The following is a 24,594-nucleotide window of genomic DNA, read 5'->3' on the forward strand; positions in this document are numbered from 1 at the left end:
TCCTCTTTTCTGATCTGGTAACATGCAGTCAATAGGGTGACTTTCTGAATTTCCTGCAATATTATATTGTGCAGTGCAATGCTGGTAAAGACCTTAAAAAGAGACCAAACAACAACAACAACAACAAGATTCCATTTATAGAGCGCCTTTCACGTCAGGAGGACGTCCCAAGGCGCTGGACAGTTGGGTCAGGACCCGAGCAGAGGGGAAATGGTCAGGGTGAGGGGAGGGAAGGGAGGGAGCGAGGAGGGGGCAGACAGTCAAGAGGGGAGCTGAAGTCACGGTTGAAGAGAAAGGTCTCGAGACCGGCCTTGAAGGAGGAAAGGGAGGAGGCGGCGAAGGCACTGGGGGATGGAGTTCCAGAGCCTGGGGGCTGAGAGGCTGAAGGCCCGGCCACCGATGGTAGGGCGGTTGGGGCGGGGGATGTGGAGCAGACCGGAGCCAGAGGAACGGAGGGTACGGGCAGGTAAGTAGGGGGATAGTAGGTCGGAGAGGTAGGAGGGAGCAAGGCCGTGAATAGCCTTGTAGGTGAGGATGAGGATCTTGAATTCGATCCTCTGGGGGATGGGGAGCCAGTGGAGGCGACGAGGGTGGGAGTGATGTGGTGAGAGCCTGGTGCGGGACAGTACACAGTGTTTAAAACAGTGGTTCAGGATGGTATTAAAATGGTGTTAATGTGCACACGGTATTTTGTTATTGATGCCATTGCATTTTAAAACTAAACTGTAAAATTTTGCAGAAGAAAGTGCAAACAAGATCTCCCATTACTAAACATTAGAGAATTTAAATTCAGTTTTCTTCATCGGCTTGGAAGATTGCACAATTCCTTTTTTTTGGGTCAGCCGAGTGTCTTACACATGCGGAAATCCATCACTATGTGTAAGAGTATTCAAACCAAACTGACATTTCCAGTATCCCACCTACACATAGAAATCCCAGAGATAGATTGTTGGAATGGAATGCACTCTCTCTCTGGGACATCCTCGTGATGTGAAAGGTGCAATACAAATGTAATTTGTTGTTGTTGAAGAGATGCATCCTGCTTACCTAATTCTGGAAAGTTTGGCGAGAGCCAAGGCTTTGGGCCCCCAGAGTGTGCAGTCTAACCAGATAAAATGCCAAAGCTTAATAATAATAATTGTTGCATTTGATATAAAGTCTTACCACACCTTCGAGACATTTCAAAGCACTTCACAGGATACACTGCAAAGTGTAGTGACTATGTGTTTTGTGGGAGAATGTGGCAGCCCATTCTGCACAATGAAGTCCCACAAACAGTTGTGGATTGAGTGACCACATTGTTATTATTATTATGAAGGGATTATTACCCCAGGAAAGTGATCCACCAATCAACAAACATGCAGGTTCCAACTTACTGCTAGGTAAACAGAGGCGTGTGTGTGTGGAGTAAGGAAACTTGCCTTAGGTTTCGGCCTGTCTCGAGCGGGAATTGAACCCAGGTCCTCTCACTTGCGAGGCGAGCGCTCTAACCACTGAGCTACATGCAGGATTCCATTGATATTATAACACAACAAAGATACACTGAATATACAATAATTCAAAATAATATCAAGAATATACAAAACAGTTTTCATACAATCAACTCTAAACCTGCATACGATCAAATAATTTTACTTTACATACATTTCCTTGACACTTAGAAGACCATTAAATATCTTCAACCCTCAGCTATCCTTCAAACCCCACATTTGTGCCGTGACCCGTTCCACCTTTCCCCACCTCTGCAATATTGGCCGCCTCCACCACTGCCTCTCACCGCAGGCTGCTGAGACCCTGATCCACGCTTTCATCACGTCCCGTCTTGACTACGCCAACTGCCTGCTCACTGGGATTCTCAACTCTTCCCTCCACACGCTGCAGATTATTTAGAGCTCTGCAGCTCGTGTCCTCTCCCGCACCAGGAACCAATCACCCTGTTCTTGCCCGGCTTCAGTGGCTCCCCATCGCTCAGACAATCGAGTAGAAAACCCATGTTTTCACTTTCAAAGCCCTCCGCGTCTTCTTGCCCCCTACCTCTCCGACCTCCTAACCACATATCAGCCTGTCCGCTTCCTCCGCTCAGTGGACCACGGCTGCTTCAGGCCCTCCGCACTTCCCGCCGCACCATTGACGGTTAGACATTCAGCATTTCTGCCCCAACACTCTGGAACTTTATCCTGCTATTCCTTTGCCTCACCCCCACTCGTGCCTCCTTCAAATACCATCTAAAAACCTTCCTCTTTGACCGTGCCTTTGGCCATCCTTCAAATTCAGTTGTGGCAAGTTGAAGACACCACCCAAGGGTATCTCTATCAAGCGTGTTGCGATGATTGGACTTTTCAATGCAGAGACACGCGTTTTCACAAATGCATGTGCTTGCAAACATAGAACCCATCTTCAGTGCAAGATCATTTAATTTAGGAGAACGATCCTTAGGAATAACTTTCCAAACGTTTTCGTGAATCTCATTCTTCTTTGAGATGAACATCGGGTCAGGGGCGGCAGCCAAACGGGCACGCCGAGACTGGGCATCATCAGCCCGCGGACGTAGCTGGAAGGATGACACTCATAGTGTTACAGGTTGCCTGACCTAGTAAATAATTCAGAGAGGATTGAGAGATTTGAGAGAGAAAGAGGGGAGAGAAGCGAGAGAGGACCGGAAGGGATCCCTTGCTTTGGTATAGTTTAATTTGAAAAATAGAACTATCCTTTTTAATGTAAGGACGTTAAAAGTAAGATGTTATATCAAATTCAAGGATATATATTATTTAATAAATATTCAATTGCACCACTATTCAGCTGAATCTGGATTAAGGCATAAACTTAATATGACGTTGAACCTCACAGAGTATTATGTTTGTAGCACCACCATCTGTTCTCAAACCGAATACAGGTGAATGTGATAGCTTTTACTGCACAGTGATGTCGTTCCATCTACTGGACAGATGCATAAGAACAGAACCCAAGGATTTAAGAGCAAGTAAAATTTAACCCCGATACCATTAAATACTCCCAAAGCCACATTAGGGAAACATTTCTGAAATAAGACCTCATATAAGCGTAGCTATCAAAGTATTTACCATTTTTTAACGCATAATATGATTTAAGATAACATTTTCCAAAGTAGCAAAAGCAAATCCAAAACCTAAAAAAAAAGACTTTCTTTGGAGGGGAGTATTTCTTGGCACTATATTACAGTCGGATTAAAAACAAAGTTTGGAAGTTATTTCTACGCCGTTGTGGGACATTGCTGCCGCCGTTGCCTACAAAATACACAGTCACTCCACTTCACAGTGATTCCTGTGAAGCACTTTGATACAACAACAACAACAAAATTGCACTGATAGCGAGAGTGCCTTTCACGTCGGGCGGACGCCCCAAAGCGCTATTATCAAACACAAGGATCATAGGTACAAACTGAACACATTTCACTGTGTTCGGGCGACAGATTCACACCCTCCTGAATGGACCGCACCCTTTCGAAGCCTCTGAGGCGCCGTCCGGCGTGAAGGGCGCTGTATAAAGCCGAGTTGTTGTTGTTGTTGCTGAATAATAATAATAATAATAATAAATAATAAATAATAATGAATCACAAGGCAGTTTAATTACACCATTGAGGGAGGGGAGGGGAGGGCCACCACCTGCCACTGCTGCTGGATCCTGTTCCCATGGGGATCGCCATGGAGACTCTGTGATTGACAGGGCTTGAGGGGAGGGAGGGGGAGACGGGATCGCCATGGAGACTCTGTGATTGACAGGGCTTGAGGGGAGGGAGGGGGAGACGGGATCGCCATGGAGACACTGTGATTGACAGGGCTTGAGGGGAGGGAGGGGGAGACGGGATCGCCATGGAGACTCTGTGATTGACAGGGCTGGGGGGGGGGAGGGAGGGGGAGACGGGATCGCCATGGAGACTCTGTGATTGACAGGGCTGGGGGGCGGGGAGAGGGAGGGGGAGGAGGGAGACGGGATCGCCATGGAGACACTGTGATTGACAGGGCTTGGGGGGAGGGAGGGGGAAACGGATCGCCATGGAGACACTGTGATTGACAGGGCGGGGGGAGGGAGGGGAGGTGGGAGACGGGATCGCCATGGAGACACTGTGATTGACAGGGCGGGGCGGGGTAGGAGGGAGACGGGATCGCCATGGAGACACTGTGATTGACAGGGCGGGGCGGGGTAGGAGGGAGACGGGATCGCCATGGAGACACTGTGATTGACAGGGCGGGGCGGGGTAGGAGGGAGACGGGATCGCCATGGAGACACTGTGATTGACAGGGCGGGGGGAGGGAGGGGAGGTGGGAGACGGGATCGCCATGGAGACACTGTGATTGACAGGGCGGGGGGGAGGAGAGAGGGGGAGGAGGGAGACGGGATCGCCATGGAGACACTGTGATTGACAGGCGGCTGACCCCGTGACCGGCTCGCCAGACGATCAGCTGAGTGAGAGCTGTCGGACAGACAGACGAGCGGCGCAGTGCGGGCGGCCATGGCGACCTTCAGCCTGGGGCTGGGCCTGGGCCTGGGCCTGGGGCTGCTGCTCGCCCTGTTGACACGTGCGACTGCCGGACCTTTGCACGCGCAGTGCTCGGTGAAATGGTAGGCAGTGTCCGCAACCCCGCGCTGCGTCTAACGTGAGGGGCGGCATAGCATTATCAGCTGCAAATTGCTGCTGTGGTCTTCACGTGATTGACACGTGGGTGGGGTGTGGGGGGGGTGTGGGGAAGCGGAGATGGAAAGCGCGGTCGAGGAGGAGGGTCTTGAGGTGGGTCTTGAAGATGGCGAGGGAAGGGGCCGAGGCGAGGGAGGGGGCCGAGGCGAGGGGCTGCGGGATGGAGTTCCAGAGGGTGGGGGCAGAGTGGCGGAAGGCCCGGCCGCCGAAAACGGGGCGAGCGAGGAGGGGGACGTGAAGCAGGCGCCGGAGCCGGAGCCCGCTGAGCGAGGGGGCGAACAGGATGGTAGGGGGTTAGGGGGTCGGAGAGGTAGGGGGGGGAGCAAGACTGTGGAGGGCTTTGCAGGTGAGGACCAGGATCTTGAACTGTATCCTCTGTGTGATGGGAAGCCGGTGGGATCGGGCGAGGGTGGGCGTGATAGGGTCTCGGAGCCTGGTGCGGGAGAGGGACACGGGATGATCTGCGGTCTACGGAGGGAGGAGTCGGGGAGGCCGACCAAGCAGTGAGTTTGATTAGTCGAGCCTCGATGTTGTGAATGCGTGTATGGGTTTCGGGAGCCTGCGGTGTGAGACAGTGTCGGAGCCGAGCGATGTTGCGGAGGTGGGGGAAGGCAGAGCGGGTCATGGCGCGGATGTGGGGTAGAAAGGATAGTTGAGGGTCAAACAAGACCCCAAGGTTCCGGACTGGCTCAGTGAGGTGGAGTGCACATCCACGGATGGTGATGCTGTCAGCGCCTGAGGTGAGGAAGCGCTGACAGGAGCCTATCAGGTGGACCTCGGTCTTGTTGACGTTCAACTGTAGAAAGTAGCTCTCATCCAGGACTTGATGTCTAACAGTCATTCTATCAGGACAGCAGTGGTCCTGGAGTCGAGGGTGGAGGCAGAGAGATAGAGTCGGGTGTCATCCGCATATATGTGGAAGTTGACCCCATGTCTGTGGATGATGTCACCAAGAGGGAGCATATATATATTGAAGAGGAGGGGATCAAGGACCTCTCCTGAGGAACGCCGCATGAGAAGGTGTGGGGGCTAGAGGAGAAACGGTTTGTGGAGATGAAGCGGAGAGGATGTGAGAGGTACGATCTGAACCAGTGAAGGACAGAGCCGTGAAGGTTGAGGTGAGAGGAGAGAGGGAGGATGAGGGTAAAATAGTCGACGGTGTCGAAGGCAGCAGAGAGGTCAAGGAGGACGAGGAGGTAGAGGGAGCCCTGGTCGCAGATGGACAGAATGTCATTGGTCACTTTGACCGGGGCTGTTTCTGTGCTGTGGGCGGACTTGAAACAGGCCGGAGCAGGAGGGTGATCGAAAACATGGTTGAAGAGAGTCTTGAGATGGGTCTTGAAGGAGGCAAGGGAGGGGGGCGAGGCGGAGGGACTGCAGGATGGAGTTCCAGAGAGTGGGGGCAGAGTGGCTGAAGGCCAGGGTGGGGGTTCGTGAAGGGAGTGGCCGGAGAGGAAGGAGCGAAGCTGGGAAGCAACAACTTGTTCCAGGACCTTGGAGAGGAAAGGGAGGTTGGTGATGGAGCTGTAGTTTGAGAGCAGGAATGTGTCCAGCGATGGGTGTGATGAAGGCTGTTTTTAAAGGGATGGGAATGGTACCAGTGGACTGGGAGAGGTTTATGATGTCTGAGTAGAAGGGAAAGAAGGTGGAGCTGGGAGGTAAGGAGAGGATTAGGAATGGGGTCGAGGGAGCAGGTGGTCGGTTTCATGCGGGTTATAGTGGTGATGTGAGAGGAGTGGGAGACAGGTCTGGTTCGAAGGTGTGGATGGAGGGATGGGTAGGGGCTAGGGTGTGACAGGGAGATGGGGAGAGGGGGTATAGACGGTTTGGCAGAGGCAGTTGAGCGGATCCCCTTGACTTTGGATTTGAGGATGTCCAGCATCGCCTTGCAGTTGGCATTGGAGATGAGGATGGGTGAGGCATGAGAGGGTGGGCGGAGGAGCCGGTTGGTAATGAATGGCTTGCTGTCCGCTTTTGGCTGCGTCATGGTTCTTCTTTTTCATATTGTACCTTTTTTTTCTTCAGTGAATGAGTCAGGACCAGGTAGAATGCAGCACAGTGGTCTTTGCTGGCCCTGTTCTGGTGTTGACTTTTTCTCTTCAACCTGCTTTTTCTTCTTCACAGGACCTTTGGCGTTTCTTGCGCAAATGTGTATGAGGAGTTGGTAACACAAATCAAGAAGTGGAAAACTGCAGAAAATTGTGCTCATGGAGGGGAGAAATGTTTGTATACTGTAAGTATGAAAAGTATGTAGATTGTGGGACATTGCTGTGCACAAATTGGTACATATTTTAGTAAATCATAATCATACTTGCATTTGATATAGTGCCTAATCACAGCGATCAGATGTCTCAAAGCGCTTCACAGGTTATACTGTAAAGTGGATTGGCTGTGTATTTTGTGGGTGTAAATCACGTGAAGTGCTTTAAAACGTCCTCGCACATATGTACCAAGTATGCCTTGTACCAAAACTTCTGGATCAATGTTGCTTCCTATTTGCTGCGTATGCTGGGTAACGTAAGGTGACGTTAGTTGACGTTGGTTGTAATCTGTAATCTGGAAGTCAGCCTTTAATTAGCAGAGGAAGCTAAACTGGATGACTTACTCCCATTCACTGTTGATTTCAACTTCTGCTTTCCGCATATGCGGTAAAGCAAGAATGTGATGTTGGCAGTGTCCTGATGACTCGTACTTTAGTGTGAAAAGCCTGGCATCTGTATATGCTGTGAATGGGCTCCACAGTGCAATTGAGTAGAGAAACACCTAAATTTGTGCTATAAAGAAGTAAGCTGTAATCGAGCTGCGCTCTACATAAGCAAGTGTGGCAGGGAATCTGTGCCAGCAATTGTTCTGTTAACAACAATGAGACATCGATTTCCAAATTCAAAATATTGTTGAGATCTGGCAGAAGATACTTGGAGGCAGTACGACAACGTGTATTTATATAGCACCCTTCCTTCATATAGGATAATGTCTCAGAGTGCTTCACAAAATTGGAATTGGACGCCAAGATGATGTGTGTGTTTTACGCAGGATTTAAAAACAATAACAACTTGCATTTATGTAGCACCCTTCATGGAGGGGAGAACCTCAGAGCACTGAACAATGGGTGACATTAATGGGGAGAAACGGGAGGTGAGGATTTATGGGGAGAAACGGGGGGTGAGGAGGATTTCTTCAATGTGTTTTCAAGGCAGGAAAAGAGGAGTAAGACAGAAAGATTGATGCACAAATTAGTTTAATTGATTAATTAATATAGAATCTGGAAGAGCAGTTCAGACAAATGCCCCTTTGAGCACTGAAAGATGTTTTTATTTCCAAGAAACAATACCCATTTCTGATTCTGGATATTTTTCTCATAATTGTATTTCGAAAAGGACATCATGTGGGATGTTGATGTTATAAAATGAACACTTGGTACACTAGAAATACTGTAGTAGATTCTGAGAAAGATTGAAAACAGCTGCACTCTCATTTGGTTTTGAACAAAATACTGCTCAAAGGGTTATTGTGTACCAGGTTGGCTCAAATGCTAATAATCCATGCATTTGATATAGAGCTTCATTATATTGTCGAGATGTTTCAAAGGGCTTCACAGGATTTTACTGAGAAGTGTAGTGACTGTGTACTTGTAGGCAAACACAGGCGCCAGTTTGCACACAGTGATGTCAGAAAGTCATTACCAGAACAGGATCAGCAAAGATCAATGTGTTGCACTCTACTTCACTAAAGAAATAGTTGTAAAGTGAATGACCAATTACAAATTTCAAGGCAATTCCTGTTTTCTCCAGAATAAGCCTTTGAAATTGCCTGCTTGAGTATTTCTATTAACCTATTCATGCAATTTTAGTTATTTTAAATTACTATCTGTGGTTGGCCTCACCATCATCCTGATTGTCTTTGATTCACAGGCTGAACCATTGAATGAAGCATTATTTCACTTGTATCTCGGCTCCCATCAAACCCTCTCCTTCTCCCACTCAGTGTTCATTCAGCAACTGGCAATGTTGGAAGCCAAATCTAAGTGAAGAAATATTCTCTTTTTCCTATCTTAGAAAGTCCGCAATTCTATCAGTACCAATCTGTGGACGAGTCACTGCGTGGAGAATCTTTCTAAGTATTTGAGTTCAGAAAACATATTTTTGAAGCTACACATTAGCTCCCTCAGCCTCATCCAGTTTATTCACTGAGTACAGACCATGTGGATTCTAGGCTTGATTCCCTGATCTGTAAACTGAGCTATCTTAAGTCAGCTAAGAAAGCCACGTACAGTACTAGCAATTACAATCGACCTCAATGCCCCAGGTTATGTTGGGGGAAAGATTACCTCGAATTCCTGGTAGTGCAGTGACCTTAGGGGAATACACAAGTGGGATATCAAGTCAGAACTAGGCTTGGCTGCAAAGTTCTGTGTTTGAATGGCCTGCTTCCGTTTGCTGTCTGGACTCGCACGTGAATATTGGCCACTTGATTGAAGCACTGGAGCTGTATTACACTAAACAGAAAGGAGGAGAGGGAGGAAGCGTTCAGCTGTGCTTAGCAACAACAACAACAACAAGATTCCATTTATTGAGCGCCTTTCACGTCGGGAGGACGTCCCAAGGCTCTGCAAGAGGACTCAGGCCTCATGGCTATCTTCTCCATGTCGTGGAGGGTTCCTTTGAATGAATGGTGGTCACTGTATTGCGTTCGTAAGTGCTCCGTGTGAAGGGCGCTACATAAATGCAAGTTGTTGTATTGCAACATTAGGCTGTGAGTAACTTGTGTTGAGACGATTTATTTACAAAACTAAGGTTTTGCTTTGGTGTGTTTGAAGATTTTGCAACTTTAATTGCCAATAAGAAGATCCTTGTTTTGATACCAATATACCACAACCTTTGATATTGTCAGTTGTTCGTAAGAATGAATGATGCACATGGTCTTTCTCCCCCCCCCCCCCCACCTCTGTGGGTAACTTGCTATATCTACTAGTGTTGTGCTTTCAGTACAACTTTCTTTTCCTTCACAGCTGAAGTCAGCAAATGTACATTACATAGTGGCTGAGCACACCAGCCCAATGCACAAGTATGTTGACAACATTACGTTCAGACTCGTTTCTTCCTTGGGCAGGGATTCTTGCTACGTCTCAGTAAGTACTGCCATGTTATTTCTGTACACATCTCATAATATATATGTATGATTTGTCTGAATATCATAAATAATCACTGATGTCTTCAGTTGCCCAATTTTCTTTGTCGGTTATCTTGGTGATTTATTAACTCACGAGATTGGATCAAGGCCTGGGTTTTGACATTTTCTAAACAATCAGTATCATGGAATAATGCCATTCTGTAAGGAACCAGCCCCTAAATCCCCATTGATATTTGAAATTGATGGAAAAATCGCACTGGACTTTGAGCTCAGAACACCTCTCAGATCCACCCCTCTCACAAAACAATGCTTAATAATCTACATAATCCTTCTTTTAACAAAAAGATATTCACTGTTTTACTAAATACATCACCGCCTTCTTCAGTATAAAGAAATTCAGGGAAGGGGAGCAGGAGCTGGTGATGGCTGTTGGGTGACAGTGGAGCTTGATTGTAATGCTCTCACCGCAGTTGTGCAGGTTGATAACACTTAGTTGATGTGTAAAGAGTGGAAAAGCTGCCAGTAACTGTGGAACCTACTCAGGTTTCCAACTATCCCTTGTTGAAGTGGCTCAAAAATGTAAAGGACTCATTAGCATTTGTTTACCTAGCAGTAAGCAGGAACCTGGTTGTTAGTCGATTGGCCGATCACTTTTTCGGGCTTAATAATTCTTTCAAAATAAAAACAATAATTTAGTCACTCAATCCACAACTGCACAATTGGCTGCTGCGTTTCGCCCACAAAATATACAGTCAATTCACTTTACAATATATATGTGAGGTGTTCTGAGACGTCTTGAAGACGTAATAAGACACTATATCGAAGGCAAAGATTATTATTATTTAAGGTTAGAAAATTCATATATCCTATAGCCATTGTTCTTCAGCATTGCATATCTTCTGGATATGGTGGATCCTTAGAGATGTGTAGAATTTCTCCCGAGGAGATGGAGTGAAGTCTATGATGGCAGGTTTTGGATAAAGATGGGTTCTGCGTGAAGAATCTAATTTATCTACATCTTTGCTGCGAAGCTCCTTTTTTGGTAACTTTTGAAAACAGGACTGCTGCCTTAAAGTTAGGGTGGCAATTCTGCAGGTTTGTGGCTGTTGTGTTTAGGTTTTCAGAATTCCATGGGTCCTCATATTCATAAGCAGTTAGCGTTGCCACATTATTATCTTTCTTTGCATTTCTCTACACCTGCTCAGTTGCTGCTAATTCAGATCATTATGTTCTCTCGCAGGGATTCTCGGTTTCTGAAAAGTGGTATGCTGTCTTTGACTACGGTACAAACTACTGTAACCTGCACAACCTTATAGAAGGTAAATGGAAAAGTGAAACCCATTTTAATTATTTTTTAAAAAAGCATTTCATAATGTTGATTTGATGATTAATTCCCCCTCTCTACCACTCCATCTCATCTTCCCCCACCCTCTCTTTCTGTCTTCTTCTTGCCTCAAATCTTAGCTCTTTAAACATGCCTATAGCTATTTCCCTCTCCCTTGCTTGGTGCAATTCCCATTCCTGTTAAGTGCTCTAAGATGTTACCCTACGTAAAGAATGTTATGAAATGCAAGTTACTGAGTTGAGATCCTCTCGTTCTCATTTTCTTACAATAATCTGTTCTGTCCTTTTTGCAGGTAGTGGTTTAGACAAAGTCCCAAATTACAGCGAATTAACAAACAACTTCCAGTGCACTCAGTACTCATCAGCTAACTGTACAATTTACTGAACAAGAAAGACTCTGGAGTAACAGTTGGGCAAAGTGAGCAAGAAACCCTGATGTCCAATGCTGATTAACTCAGGCGGCTTGAATTCATTCCCGATTTGCTGAAAGAATGCAAAAGCTTTAAGCAGTTGAATTTCTGAATCTGATACCCAGCTGTACCTATGAACAAAGCTGCCAAGAGCTCTCATCAGGAGTATAAAAAAGAAGTCAGACTGTTTCAGCTTTATATAACTATACAATCTTAATAATAAATATATTGCGATTGATTTCTCATTCTTCTGTAACACTGGGGCACTTGCCTACGTGTTAGGATCATAGAAATGATCTGATGGGTCAGTAAGGTTGTTTTGAAGAGGGAGGAGAAAGTGTACAGGAAGTCTGTTGTGTCTGCACCATTACGAGCGCTTCATAACCGACTAACAAAATCGTTAAATGCTCAGGTTTGCTTTATAAGATTACGTCCTCCTTCATATAAGAGGAACAAGGAAAAGGAGGGGTATGGGTATGGGAGGCAGATAGGGAGATGAGGTTAGGAATGGTTTGGAGAAATGGTTTGTTTCATTGCCTTACATTCTGTAATTTTATATAATGGTTTATGTATTTCTCTGATTATGAAACCCATGTGGAGTTTCTCTTTTTTGTTTAAAAAGACACCAGATTATTCCAGTTACATTGGTTAATGCACCATAAGAACTGCCATAATCCTTTAATCCCATGCACCTCCTATATAGTGCACTTTGCCCTCAAAATATACAGTCAATATATTCTACATCAAATGCAAGGATTATTTTGTAGAATTAAATGTTATATCCATTCTAAAATGCTTCATGTCAAATGCCTGCTTCTGTACTTGTATCACTTGCAGTTTTACACTTTAATTATTCTATTCATTTGTGAATGGATCATGCTTCGATTCTTCCTTTTATTTCTATCAAATTACTTTCAACCTCACTTACATTTTTCCTGTCACAGAGCTTCATCAGAGAAGCATTCGGGTAGCTTTGCTGACAAAGGAGTCCTGTAGCTCAGTGGTTAGAGCACTTGCCTCACAAGCGGGAGACCTGGGTTTGATTCCTGGCAGGGCAAAACCATGGGCAAGTTTCCTTACTCCATACGCCAGATAATATTCCTTCAGAAAAAACAATAAAATAAAATTGGTCACTTCAATCCACGACTGTTTGTGGGACACTGCCGTGTGCAATTGGCTGCTGTGTTTCACCCACAAATATACAGTCAGTTCACTTAACAGTATATTCTGTGAAGCGCTTTGAGACGTCCAGAAGACTTGAAAAGGGCTATCTCAAATGCAAGGATTATTATTTTTATTTAACTTTATTCTTTTCGATCGATTTCTGGTCAGTTTTAATCTGATAACGTCACCTTTTATAATGTCAATTCCTACCTATTGTCATCTCATGCACAGCCAAGCTCAGCACTTACGACAACGCCATTTTCTTGTCATTTCAAGTTACCTACATTTCAAGAGACCTGAAATGAAACAGTAGTTTTTCAAACCATGAATTCTAGTTAGGGGAAGTTATTTGTGTTGTTTAGGGATGATTGTATATAGGGATTGTTTTGAGAGCTTTTCCAATGCTTCTAGGGCTTTAAATGTGCACATGAAAAGTTAGAATCTAAAGGTCAATAGAACGGAACCGGGAGTGCAGTTACTGCAGTACAATCCCCCAGGTAAATTGTCACTCACTTCATGGCTGATGTGAGACATTGCTGTGGACAAATTGGCTGCCATGTTTGTCTACAAAATACACAGTAAATCCTGTGAAGTGCTTTGAGATATCCTCCCACATACATACCAAGTGCCTCAGATTGTGTGGGATAAAGTGTTTTAGCAGTGAAAAGTAACTTGTCTTATTTCCATGGACTGGCGATCATGCTTTTTATTATTCTCTAACAAATGAATGCAGTGGAAAGGGAAAAGGTGGTAATTAGGAGTTTGCAATCTCAGGAATCCTGATGCCAGGATCCCGTATGGTAATGGTGCTCCCCAAATCCTGGGTTTCATTGAAGAGAATCCTGGGATTTCGGATTATGGGAAGGCTGAGCTCGGGCGTAGGGGGAGTGCGGGTTTTCCTGCTCAGTTGAAAGCATCTGCACATCACAAGGACAAATCAGTGGGGAAGGGAAGGGTGGGTGTTTAAACCTGCCGGGCGCCCCCGCAGAGGGATGCTCTCTCTGAGTTACTCCCCTGGTTCTGAATGACTGGGAGTCCTGGATGAGATTCAGGATTCCGAAAGAGCACCGGGATTGCAAGCCCCAGTGGTAATCACTATCCTCCCACAGGAGTTCACCTACACTTTACAGTAAAAAAAAGTCCTGTGAAGGGCTTGAGGCATCTTCCTGATGTGAAAGGCACTATATCAAATGCAAGGATTATCATGATTCCATCTCGGACAAGTTACAATGTGGAGTTATAAATCTGATCGCCAGCGACAGGTTTATTTATCCAGGTGCGGATTTTGATGGGACAGCAGTCTTTTCAAGTTCTGATGTGTTTTTACACAACAGATTGATCTGGTCACATATGATGTGACTATTGTCAACCATCTAAGTCTTAAAAATAAATAATATCAACTACTTGCATTTATGTGGCGTCCTGTAACTCTGCAGCCCGTGTCCTCACCTGCACCAGGCTCTGTGACCTTATCACTCCCGACTCCACTGGCTTCCCATCACACAGAGGATACAGTTCAAAATCCTGGTCCTCACCCAACATGGTCTTGCTCCCCCCTACCTCTGCGACCTCCTAAACCCCTACCATCCTTCTCGCTCCCTCTGCTCAGCGGGCTCCGGCCTGCTTCACGTCCCCCGTCTCGCTCGCCCCACTATTGATGGGCGGACCTTCTGCCAATCTGCCCCCTCCATTGGCAGTCCCTCCGCCTCGCCCCCTCCATTGCCTCCTTCAAGACCCATCTCAAGACCCTCCTCTTCAACTGTGCTTTCAATCACCTGCTTCCCGCCCCCCGCCCCAACCCTCCCCAATGCCAACCCCCAGCTCGGGCCCAAAACTCTGTCTGTCGAGCACCTTGGGGCATCCTCCCGACGTGAAAGACGCTATACAAATGTAATTTTGTTGTTGTTGCAGTTTAGTGGTTAGAGCACGCACCTCGCAAGCAAGAGGAGCTGGGTTCTATCCCAGGGCGGTGAAATGTTGGGCAATTTTCCTTACTCCACAAACCTCTGTTTGCCTATCAGTAGGTAGAAACCTGGTTGTTAGTCGATTGGCGGAATGCTTTTGTGTGGGTAATAATTCCTTCAAAATAAATTTAAAAAAATAATTTGGTCACTCAATCCTGATGTGGGCCACTGCTGTGTGCAATTTGCTTCCGCGGTTCACCCACAAAATGTGCAGTCAATTCTCTTTACCTTAGCCATCTCAAAGACACGATAAGGCACTATATCAAATGCAAGTATCATTATTATTATAAATTTGTATTGTATTGAATAGGTTCTGTCATAGAGCGGATCGACTTCAAGGTCCTCACTCTAGTGTTTAAATCCCTCCATTCCTTGGCACCCCCTTATGTCTCTAACCTTCTCTCTCCCCACAGCGGTAACCAGTGCCTCCGCTCTACTGGGTCTGTCATCCTCTGTGTTCCTTGAATCCTCCGCTCCACCATCAGTGGCGTGCCTTCAGACACTACGTCCCCAAAATTTGGAACACCCTCCCTCAATCCCTTTGCCTCACCTCCTCCTTCGACCGAGCCTACGGTCACCTTCCCGCTCTCCCTGGCTTGGGCTCCACCATCGTTAAGTGCTCTGATACATCGCCCAGCTTGGAGGACGCTATTTAAATGGAAGTGGTTGTTGTTGTAGGTTTTCACAGAACAAAATTTCATGAAACATATGTAAGATTTTGAAAATCATACTAGATGGTCTGTCTGTCTGACTAGTCTGTCAGTTTTGGGGATGAAGGTTGCATTTATTTTAAAACCTGCGAATTTCTTCAGAACATTCAGTAAAAAAATCTGAGAACCAGATGCTGGATAGAATAGATTGCAAACACCAGACACATTGGCGTGAAACATTTTCATCTTTCCTCATCCACAAACAACCAGTTCAGCCAATATGTCACAGACCTGTTTTCAGTTAGACAAGTGAAACAAAGAGACAAAATGATAAGTGGTGAAATAAATGATGGTGCTGCACTTTTTTTTATGTCAAAACAATGGATACAGGAAAAGCTTACTAACTATCTTATTAATCATCTTCACCTTCAATGACTATCTTCAACCACTAGATGATGCCCAGAGACTATACTAGACCAAACTGAAGTATTGTCTTGATGTTCACTGTGCCTTCACTTCAGCCTGATATATTAATCTTGTTCCAGTAACAATAAATGTCTTATAATTAACTGGAGATATTACTAAATTTCAGTTCCGGGATTATTATGTTTTGTACATTTTACTATTCTTCTATTTCTGTATCATGTTAATTGATTGATAGTTTTTTTTACTAATTACTATATGTAAGTCTATTTTAGCTCATGTACCTTTACTATATTCTTATAGTTAAGGCTTGTAACACTGTCGACTTTCCACTGACAGAAGGGTACTTTCAGGTGTACATGTTTGGACTGTTTTGGGAACTCATCAAATAATCGATCATTATAAAAATATTTTATTTCTGTAAAGGAATTGCGAATTCAAACTCTACTTGAACTCTGCACTGATTATCTGAATATAACTTCTAGTAGTTTGCCTCAACGTAGTAAATCTGCAGTTCCCTACAGAGGCAATAAATAAATCAAAGTGGCTATTCCTAAAATATTGCATTACTATTCAAGTGCTAAATATTTGTGTTCGCCCCTCACAGGAAAATCAAACCCATTTGTGAACATCATAGAATGTTACAGCATGGAAAGGGGCCTGGTAGCCCATCAGGTCACCACTGTGGTTGTGCAGTGATGTCAAGTTTGTTTGTGCTTTATCTTATTCTAATAGAACCATAGAAATTTATAGCACAGAAGGAGCCAATTTGGCCCATCATATCTGTGCTCTCTTTTAAGAGTAATTCCTTCAGTCTCATTTACGTGCTCTTTCACCATACCTTTGTCGTTGACTCATTTTTAGATATTTTTCTAGTTATCTACTGTAGCTTTAAAATTATTTATTCAAATCCCATCCCCCTTATCTGGAAGAGATGAAGGTGCTGCTCAGGCTCCCATATCAACGTCATTGTGTACTTGGACACGAGGAGGTGTATAAGCATGGTTGGATGACCTCATCAATTTTTTCTCCCCTGTAACAACTGAGCCTGGGAATGTGTGACGCAGAGACACGCAGCGTTCAAACTCTCTACCCAGCTCTCTGTGAACACATTGCATTGGTACAGTAACATCAGATACTATTATAACAGAATTCCATCCTTTGAAACTGCAGATATAAGGTGACCTTCAGACCCGATTGCTTGAAATTTGAATGCAATGACTATCTTGCGTACGTAGAAAATGTGATCCATAGTTCTTTGCACATTTAGAAACTCTGTCCACACATTGACCAGTATTTCCATGCTCAGTGATTTTAGTAGTTAGAAGCAGAGGCAAGTTTGACTTCCTGAGCTACAGATACAATTCCTCTAAATATTTCTGTAATACCAGGGAAATATTTTCCCTTTTTGGTTCACACAGATATGTTCTTTGCTCTTTCACATTCACAATAAATAATATAATAATAATTAGAATAATAATCAGCAGAATAACTGGCATCTGAATGAAAAGTTGCTTATAGTTCAAACTGCAAGAATCGGTTAAGTATTTGCTATATGTATGAATAACTACTGTTCTCTGTAAGAAATTGCTTTCGGAATTGATGGTGCGGCAACTTGCCTGGCACAGGAAGGCAGGAATTGAGTCAATCCTCTGGGCCAGTATTGATAGTTCACAACCTGAGCCAAGCTGGACCACACCGTTGTTCCTGACAAAGTAGGCAGCCTAGCTTTTTGATAGGACTTGGAGAAGCAAACCCGAAGGGTGGCTGTAGCTGGACAAACAGTTGTCAGCCTTGTTCAATTGGTAGCACTCTTGCCTCTGAGGTGAAGATTGCAGGTTCAAGCCCCACGTCAGGAGTTTGAACTTGAGTCAACTCAAAGCGCTTCACAGAATACATTGTAAAGTAGTGTACTTCACAGGTGAATGCAGCAGCCAATTGATGCACAGCAGTCTCTCACAAACAGCAGTGAGTGATCAATTTATTTGGGGGATTGTTGGCCAAGACGCTGCTTTGGAGTATCAAAACCAAAGAGTTCCATGTATCCCACCAACACAAGGAAATTCCTATGTGTTTGGAATGGAATGTACACTCTCTCTGTGGAAGGATGCATCCTGTTTACCTAATTCCAGAAACATTAGACCATAAGACGTAGGAATAGGAATAAGCCATTCGGCCCCTCGAGCCTGCCCCGCCATTTAATAAGATCTTGGCTGATCTTCTAACCTAATTCCATTTACCTGCCCTATCCCCATATTCCTTAATCCCTCTATCCTTTAGAAATCTATTAATCTCAGTCTTGAATATGTTCAAGGACTGAGCATCCACAGCCTTCTGGGGTAGAGAATTCCACAAATTCACTACCCTCTGAGTGAAGTAATGTTTCCTCAACTCAGTTCGAAAAGGCTGAACCTTAATCTTGAGACTATGACCCCTAGTTTTAGATTCTCCAACCAGGGGAAACAGCCTCATGGCATCTACCCTGTCAAGACCCTTAGGAATCTTATAGGTTTCTATAAGATCACCTCTAATTCTTCTATCTTCTAGAGAATATATGCCTAGTTTACTTAACCTATTCTCAAAGGTCAACCCCCTCATCCCAGGAAGCAATTTAGTGAACCTACGCTGCACCCCCTCTAAGGCAAATATGTCCTTTCTTAAATAAAGAGACCAAAACTGCACACAATATTCTAGATGCGGTCTCACCAAGGCCTTATACAACTGCAGCAAGACTTCCCTACTCTTGTACTCTATCCCTTTTGCAACAAACGCCAACATGGCATCAGCCTTCCTAGTTGCTTGCTGTACCTGCATACTAACTTTTTGTGGCTGGTGTACAATGACACCCAAATCCCTCTGAACACTAACACTACTCTAGAAAATAATCCGCTTTTCTATTTTTACTACCTAGGTGAATAACTTCACACTTCCCCACGTTATACTCCATCTGCCACCTTATTGCCCACTCACCTAGCCTGTCTTTGCATTCTTCCTGTGTCAACCTCACAGGTTACTCTCCCACCTATCTTTGTATCGTCCGCAATTTAGATATGTTAAGTTCTATTTCCTCATCTAAATCATTGATATAGACTGTAAATAATTGAGGCCCAAGCACTGATCCTTGTGGCACTCCACTAGTCACATCCTGCCAATCTGAGAAGGACCGGTTTATCCCTACTCTCTTTTCTTCCTGTTAGCCACTCTCCAATCCATGCTAATATAGTACCTTTAATTCCATGGGTCTAATCTTATGGAACAAGCTTTTATGTGGCACCTTGTCGAATGCCTTCTGGAAATCCAAATACACCACATCTACTGGTTCCCCCCTATCTAACCTGCTAGTTACATCCTCAAAAAACTGTATAAGATTTGTTAAACATGATTTCCCTTTTGCAAAGCCATGATGACTACCTAATCATGTTATGATTTTCTAAGTACCCCACAATGACGTCCCTAATTAAGGACTCTAGAATTTTCCCTACCACCGAAGTCAGACTAACTGGTCTATAGTTCCCCATTTTTGTCTACCACCCTTCTTAAATAGCGGCGTTACGTTTGCAACCTTCCAATCAATGGGAACTGTTCCAGAATCCAGGGAATTTTGGAAGATCATAAACAAAGCATCCACTATCTTTACAGCCACCTCTTTTAAAACCCTAGGAAGCAAGCCATCAGGTCCAGGGATTTATCGTTTTTTAATCCTATTGATTGCTCTAGTTAGGACAAGTACGGGCAAGAGCCAAGAGCCCAGTGTGTGCTTTGGGGCACCTTCAAACTGAGAGACGACAATGCTACTAACTAAGCCAGGCTGACACATTATAAAAATAGTTATTTTGCTTAAAAAAAGTCTATTCCTGGAAATCCATAGCCATAAGAGAAAATATTGGTGCTTCATTAGTGAAATAATCATTTTACCCACCTGATTATGTTTATTTGTAAATTATTGTAATTTTCGAAACCAGTTCATATTTTCCAGTAACTGAGGACTAGATTCCTGCCCCTCAACTAATCTCTGAAAAGTTGTAAGTAAATGTAAAAAAAAACTAAGTGGTTACCTTAGTCAATTGGAACACCTTGATTACTGATCCGGCTGAGCTCCACTCACTCAGCGTAATCAAACCTGGCACCTTTCGGATCTGTGTGCCTCAGTTTCACTCTGACCAATTGAGCCATGGAGAGAGTTGTATCTAACTCATTTAATCACTTCAGAGAGCATGCGTTCTGTGAAACACTTCACCAATCTCCAAAGATAATTGGTCAAAACTCCAGAATCTCAATTTGACCTTACAAACTACACTTTTCAATCCAACTGGTTGAATGTTGCAGATGACATTTCCATGGTCCCAGCACACAAACCATTATTCTCCATGGAGTATTTGTTTATCGCAGTCTACACTTATCTCTGTAATCTTCAGTCCGGTTCTCAACAAGGTATTTATCCAGCTCATTTTAAAATGAGTTAAATGGCGTCACATTAATTGGCATTTGCTTTGCGTTTATTGGACTATTGAATCCAGAAAGTGGGATAAATTCTCATCTCTAGTCTTGTTGGAGACTTGCCAATTTTGTCATTGTGTCTTCTGTTTCTGTTATTCAACATCTAGTTAAATATCTTCCCTATACTGTAAATGTACATCAGGTTTTTCTCATAAATAGGGAGAAATAAGGTACATTATTAGAAATGATTCCTATAGTAAACGTTCTCAATATGGTTTCACCAACAAGGTAAAAAGAGTTTGATTCAAATTATAAACAAAGTGGATTCTGGTAAATTATTGGGGTGATGGAAAGCAGAGCCTGGTATGGGTGAGGAGATGCGCAATGGAATTTTGAATCATTTGATCCTTGTTAATAGTGATGCTGCGGAGATCGGTGAAGAACCTAAACATCACTAGAGTTTAATCGAAATTCAATTCTTGACGTACCAAAAAGACAGATCTGAAGCTCCTTGACACCTGTCACAACAACAACAACAGCAAATTGTATTTATATAGCAATTATAGTGACTTTCTCACTAAAATGGCTCTAACAGGTCACTGGCTCCTCTTCTGTAGCTGTTGCTTTCTTTTGCCCCATTTTCGTTTTTTCTTGTTTTCATCTTTTTTTCTGGTGTCGGTCTGCTACATGTTCCCTGTCCCCCCATCCACTCCACAATTGGTGGCTGTGCTTTCAGCCACAATGTCTCAAATTTCTGGAACCGCTAGCCTCAATCCCTCCATCTTACCCCTTTCACATCTGTCTACAAATCATGCATGAAGACTTTCCTCTGAGAACATGCCTTTGGTCACTTCTAGCTCAGCATCAAAGCACACCATTGTGGTTTGACGAGTTCCATTACTTTTTACTTATTCAGTTGATTAAGAAATGCATAGGATTTTTAGCTAATAATAATTTTAAAACTAAAGATAGCAGGGTTGGAAGTGAAAAACAATTCACACAGAAAAATGAGGGATGCATGGAATCCATTGTCTAAAAGGCTTTTATTCCGGGGATTTGGGAAAATAATAATAATAATAATAAAGGTGGGGACATAGGATCAAAACATCTGTCATGATCTGATAGACTGATGGAACACATTTGATGGACCGAATTACTTCCTATTGTTCCTATTTTCCTCAACTAAAACATTGGAAATCATTTGATCCCACAGAACAGTGAATATATGGAAGAGATTCCTAGCAAAACTGTTGAACTGGATTAACTAACTCCATCAAGAGAGCAGGATCAATATCTGTTTTGGATGGGATTGAAGGAAGACATTGGAATAACATCACACAAAGAATATCAATTTCTCCATGAAACACACTGGTTCTTACTGTTGAGACCAAGGAAATGTTAACTGTGGACACTAATTGGTTGGATTGGATAAGGGATGGAACAATGGATCGATATATCAGAATTTCTCAATTACTTTTGGATGTCAGGGAAAAATCTGTAGAACTTTCCCTTAGGAATTGAAATGAGTGAGGGAATGTTTGTAACCAGACAGATTGTATGTCAAATGATCATTTTTCTTTCCGTGCACTTTTATGTTCTTACATCCATCTGATCTTTAACCAAGGTTGACTAACCCATTAATTGGTTCCTCATCTTTACCAAGTGTGTATTTAAAGATTAGTCTTGTTTGATTGGAGTTAAAATAATAGCTTTAGGCAAATAAAAGGTTGATTTAGACACATTTCGTGGTTAGAGCACTCGCTTTGCAAGCAAGATACCTGAGTTCAATTCCAGGCAGGGCGAAATCTTGGGCAAGTTTCCTTACTCCACACGCCTAATAATAATCCCTCCAAAACCAAAAACAATAATAAATTGGTCATTTTCAATCTACGACTGTTTGTGGGACATTGCTGTGCGCAATTGGCTGCCGCGTTCACCCACAAATATATAGCCAATTCACTTTACAGTATATTCCGTGAAGCGCTTTGGGGCGTCTAGAAGACGTGAAAAGCGCTATATCAAATGCAAGGATTATTATTATTATTATTAAATAGGCAGCTTTTCAAAACTTTTTGTAAAACTTCTCCATTGGATGGGATTCACTGCTGAGGAGGTCCACATGCTGGCAGAATTATTCCAACCACTGTGCCTCAGCAAAGTATTAAAGTAACACCTTCGAAAGGCCACAAGGGAACTGTAAGTAAATGTCAATTAAGATTAGACTTGTTATAGTAACCCATTCCACTGCTAAAAATGACATTTCTGGTCCTAGACCACCAAAAGTGCCAGATGGTGTGTATTATAGTGAACATACTTTTGACAGCAGTGTTGCTGACTAAATTAAATAAAGGAATTAAAAATATATTGTAGGTTTTTCCAAGACATAGCAAATCCTCCCAGAAGGTTTATACTTTCTGGTGTGGGATGGAACAAAAGATTTGTTTTTGACAAAGTAACACAAGATTTTTTTTGTAATTCGTTTAAACATTGCATTGTGCAGTGTGTAAAAAAGAGCCAAAGTTATAATAATAATCCTAGCATTTGATGTAGTGCCTAATCATGTTGTGGAGACGTCTCAAAGTGCTTCACAGGATATACTGTAAAGTGGATTGACTGTGTATTTTGTGGGTGAAACGCGGCAGCCAATTACGCACAGGAATTAGAGCGAGTGACCAATTTTTTTTCTTATTTTGGGGAATTGTTGGCCAGGACACCAGGAGAAACTCCCTTCTCTTTGCAAATAGTGCCATGGGATCTTTAACGTCCACCTGAACAGGCAGATGAGACTTCAGTTTGATGTATCAACCAAACAAACGATATACTCTATATTTGATTATAGTGCCTCTGAACACTGGAAACGTTCTGAAACAGCCCTGTCTGCAATATCCCCTTTGTGTTACTAGTCTCCATTTAGTAACCTGTCGTCCCAATTAGATTTAGTTCCTGTGCTAACCTGCGCTGAAAAGTTTAACAAAGCAAGGATTTGTGCCCTTAATGGAATATCCTATGCTTCTTAGAGAGATTTAATGCACTTCGGGGATTTTTTAATTAAAAAATATAACCCCCATTAAGAAGATTATTTTTAATTTGTATTTTAATTGCTGGTGTTCAATGTTACAAGATTTTGCTAGCTTTGCGCATGTTCCTCTGTGAAAGACATCATGGAAAGCAAGTGGCAATTTTCTGTGTTTTTTTTAACACCAATTAAAAAATTCAAGAGCACTGGAGATGAATAAAAGTACAAGATAAATCTGGGAGGAGAGACTGGAGTGGAAGGCAGCGATTCTTGATATTGAATATTATTGAACAGTCCAACATTAACGCACAATAAATCACGTTGAAAGGTGAAATGGATATTTGTTTTCTTTTTATCAAGGACAGACAGGGCATACTGTCTTCTGCGCAAAAAGAAACAAACCCTTTGTCCTCCCTCTCTTTAATGCAACTTCCCTTTCACCTAATGTGTCTCACCAACTTTATCTGGATTGAGCAATATTTTCTTTATCATTATCCTAGCTAATTTATTTTGACTACGAGTGTTTATAGAAAGTGGAGGGTTATTTTTCTTTGATGATGAGTGTATGTGTCATATTTAATAGTAATCCTTGCATTTGATATAGCGTGTTATTACACTGTCAAGACTTCTCAAAGCACTTCATACGGTTCGGTAGGGACTTGGTATTGTCTTGGGACTTGGTGCCACACACAACAATCAACCCAACACTCAAGCTAAATGATTAATCTGAGCCTTTATTTTCTCTTTTATTCCCTAGGTCTTTATACATCAAATCTTGCAATTCATGGGGTCAAAACTGCTTTCTAGTAAAGCAAAAGATTTCTATTTCTAGGAAATGATTATGACAGTAATAATAATCCTTGTATCTGGTCTGGTGACTTTCATGTCAGGTGGTCTCAAAGTGCCCCCCAATTTTACTATGAAGAGGAGTAACTGTGCCTATTGTAGGCAAACACAGCAGCCCAATTTTTCACAGCAATATCCCACAAACAGCTTTGGAGTGAGTGACCAATTTTTACTTTGGGGATTGTTCACCAGGACACCAGGGGAATCTCTCTTCTCTTTTAGAATAATGTCATGGAATCTTCGACATCCACCTAGCAGACCAAACCTTGATTTTAAGTCTTGTCTGAAGGACAGCACCTGCGACAATATAACATCCCCATTCTGCTAGCTTAGGTGATGTGAGCTTACGTCTCGATTGAAACATCAATAATGCTCAATACCAAGAATAGCTGCTTTCCGCTCCAGTCTCTCCTTCCAGATTTATCGTGCACTTCCAATTTCCTTACCCCACCCCCTCTCATCCAATGAGTCCATGCAATTATCACTACATCTCTAATATTGGTCACAAAGAGATAATCGATCCATTTTTGTGGGAATA

At 43.4% G+C, this 24,594-nt stretch overlaps 1 protein-coding gene across 1 annotated transcript; it reads left to right on the forward strand.

The window, feature by feature from the left end:
* The first annotated feature begins 4,404 nt into the window (after window positions 1-4,404).
* Window positions 4,405-12,349, forward strand: LOC103181569. Its single transcript, XM_007898168.2, has 5 exons — window positions 4,405-4,599; window positions 6,797-6,905; window positions 9,681-9,800; window positions 11,043-11,121; window positions 11,440-12,349. Exons 1-5 carry the CDS (start codon window positions 4,490-4,492, stop codon window positions 11,529-11,531), a joined length of 510 nt encoding a protein of 169 aa, XP_007896359.1. The 5' UTR covers window positions 4,405-4,489; the 3' UTR covers window positions 11,532-12,349.
* Window positions 12,350-24,594: the final 12,245 nt, after the last annotated feature.

The sequence above is a fragment of the Callorhinchus milii genome, unplaced genomic scaffold (genome assembly GCF_018977255.1).
Source record: "Callorhinchus milii isolate IMCB2004 unplaced genomic scaffold, IMCB_Cmil_1.0 Scaffold2, whole genome shotgun sequence".
NCBI lineage: Eukaryota > Metazoa > Chordata > Chondrichthyes > Chimaeriformes > Callorhinchidae > Callorhinchus > Callorhinchus milii.

Coding starts and splice junctions, on each gene's coding strand:
- LOC103181569 (XM_007898168.2), top strand. CDS start 4,490: ATGGCGACCTTCAGCCTGGGGCTGGGCCTGGGCCTGGGCCTGGGGCTG. Junction 4,600..6,796: donor GCGCAGTGCTCGGTGAAATG/GTAGGCAGTGTC, acceptor TCTTCTTCACAG/GACCTTTGGCGTTTCTTGCG. Junction 9,801..11,042: donor GGGATTCTTGCTACGTCTCA/GTAAGTACTGCC, acceptor GTTCTCTCGCAG/GGATTCTCGGTTTCTGAAAA.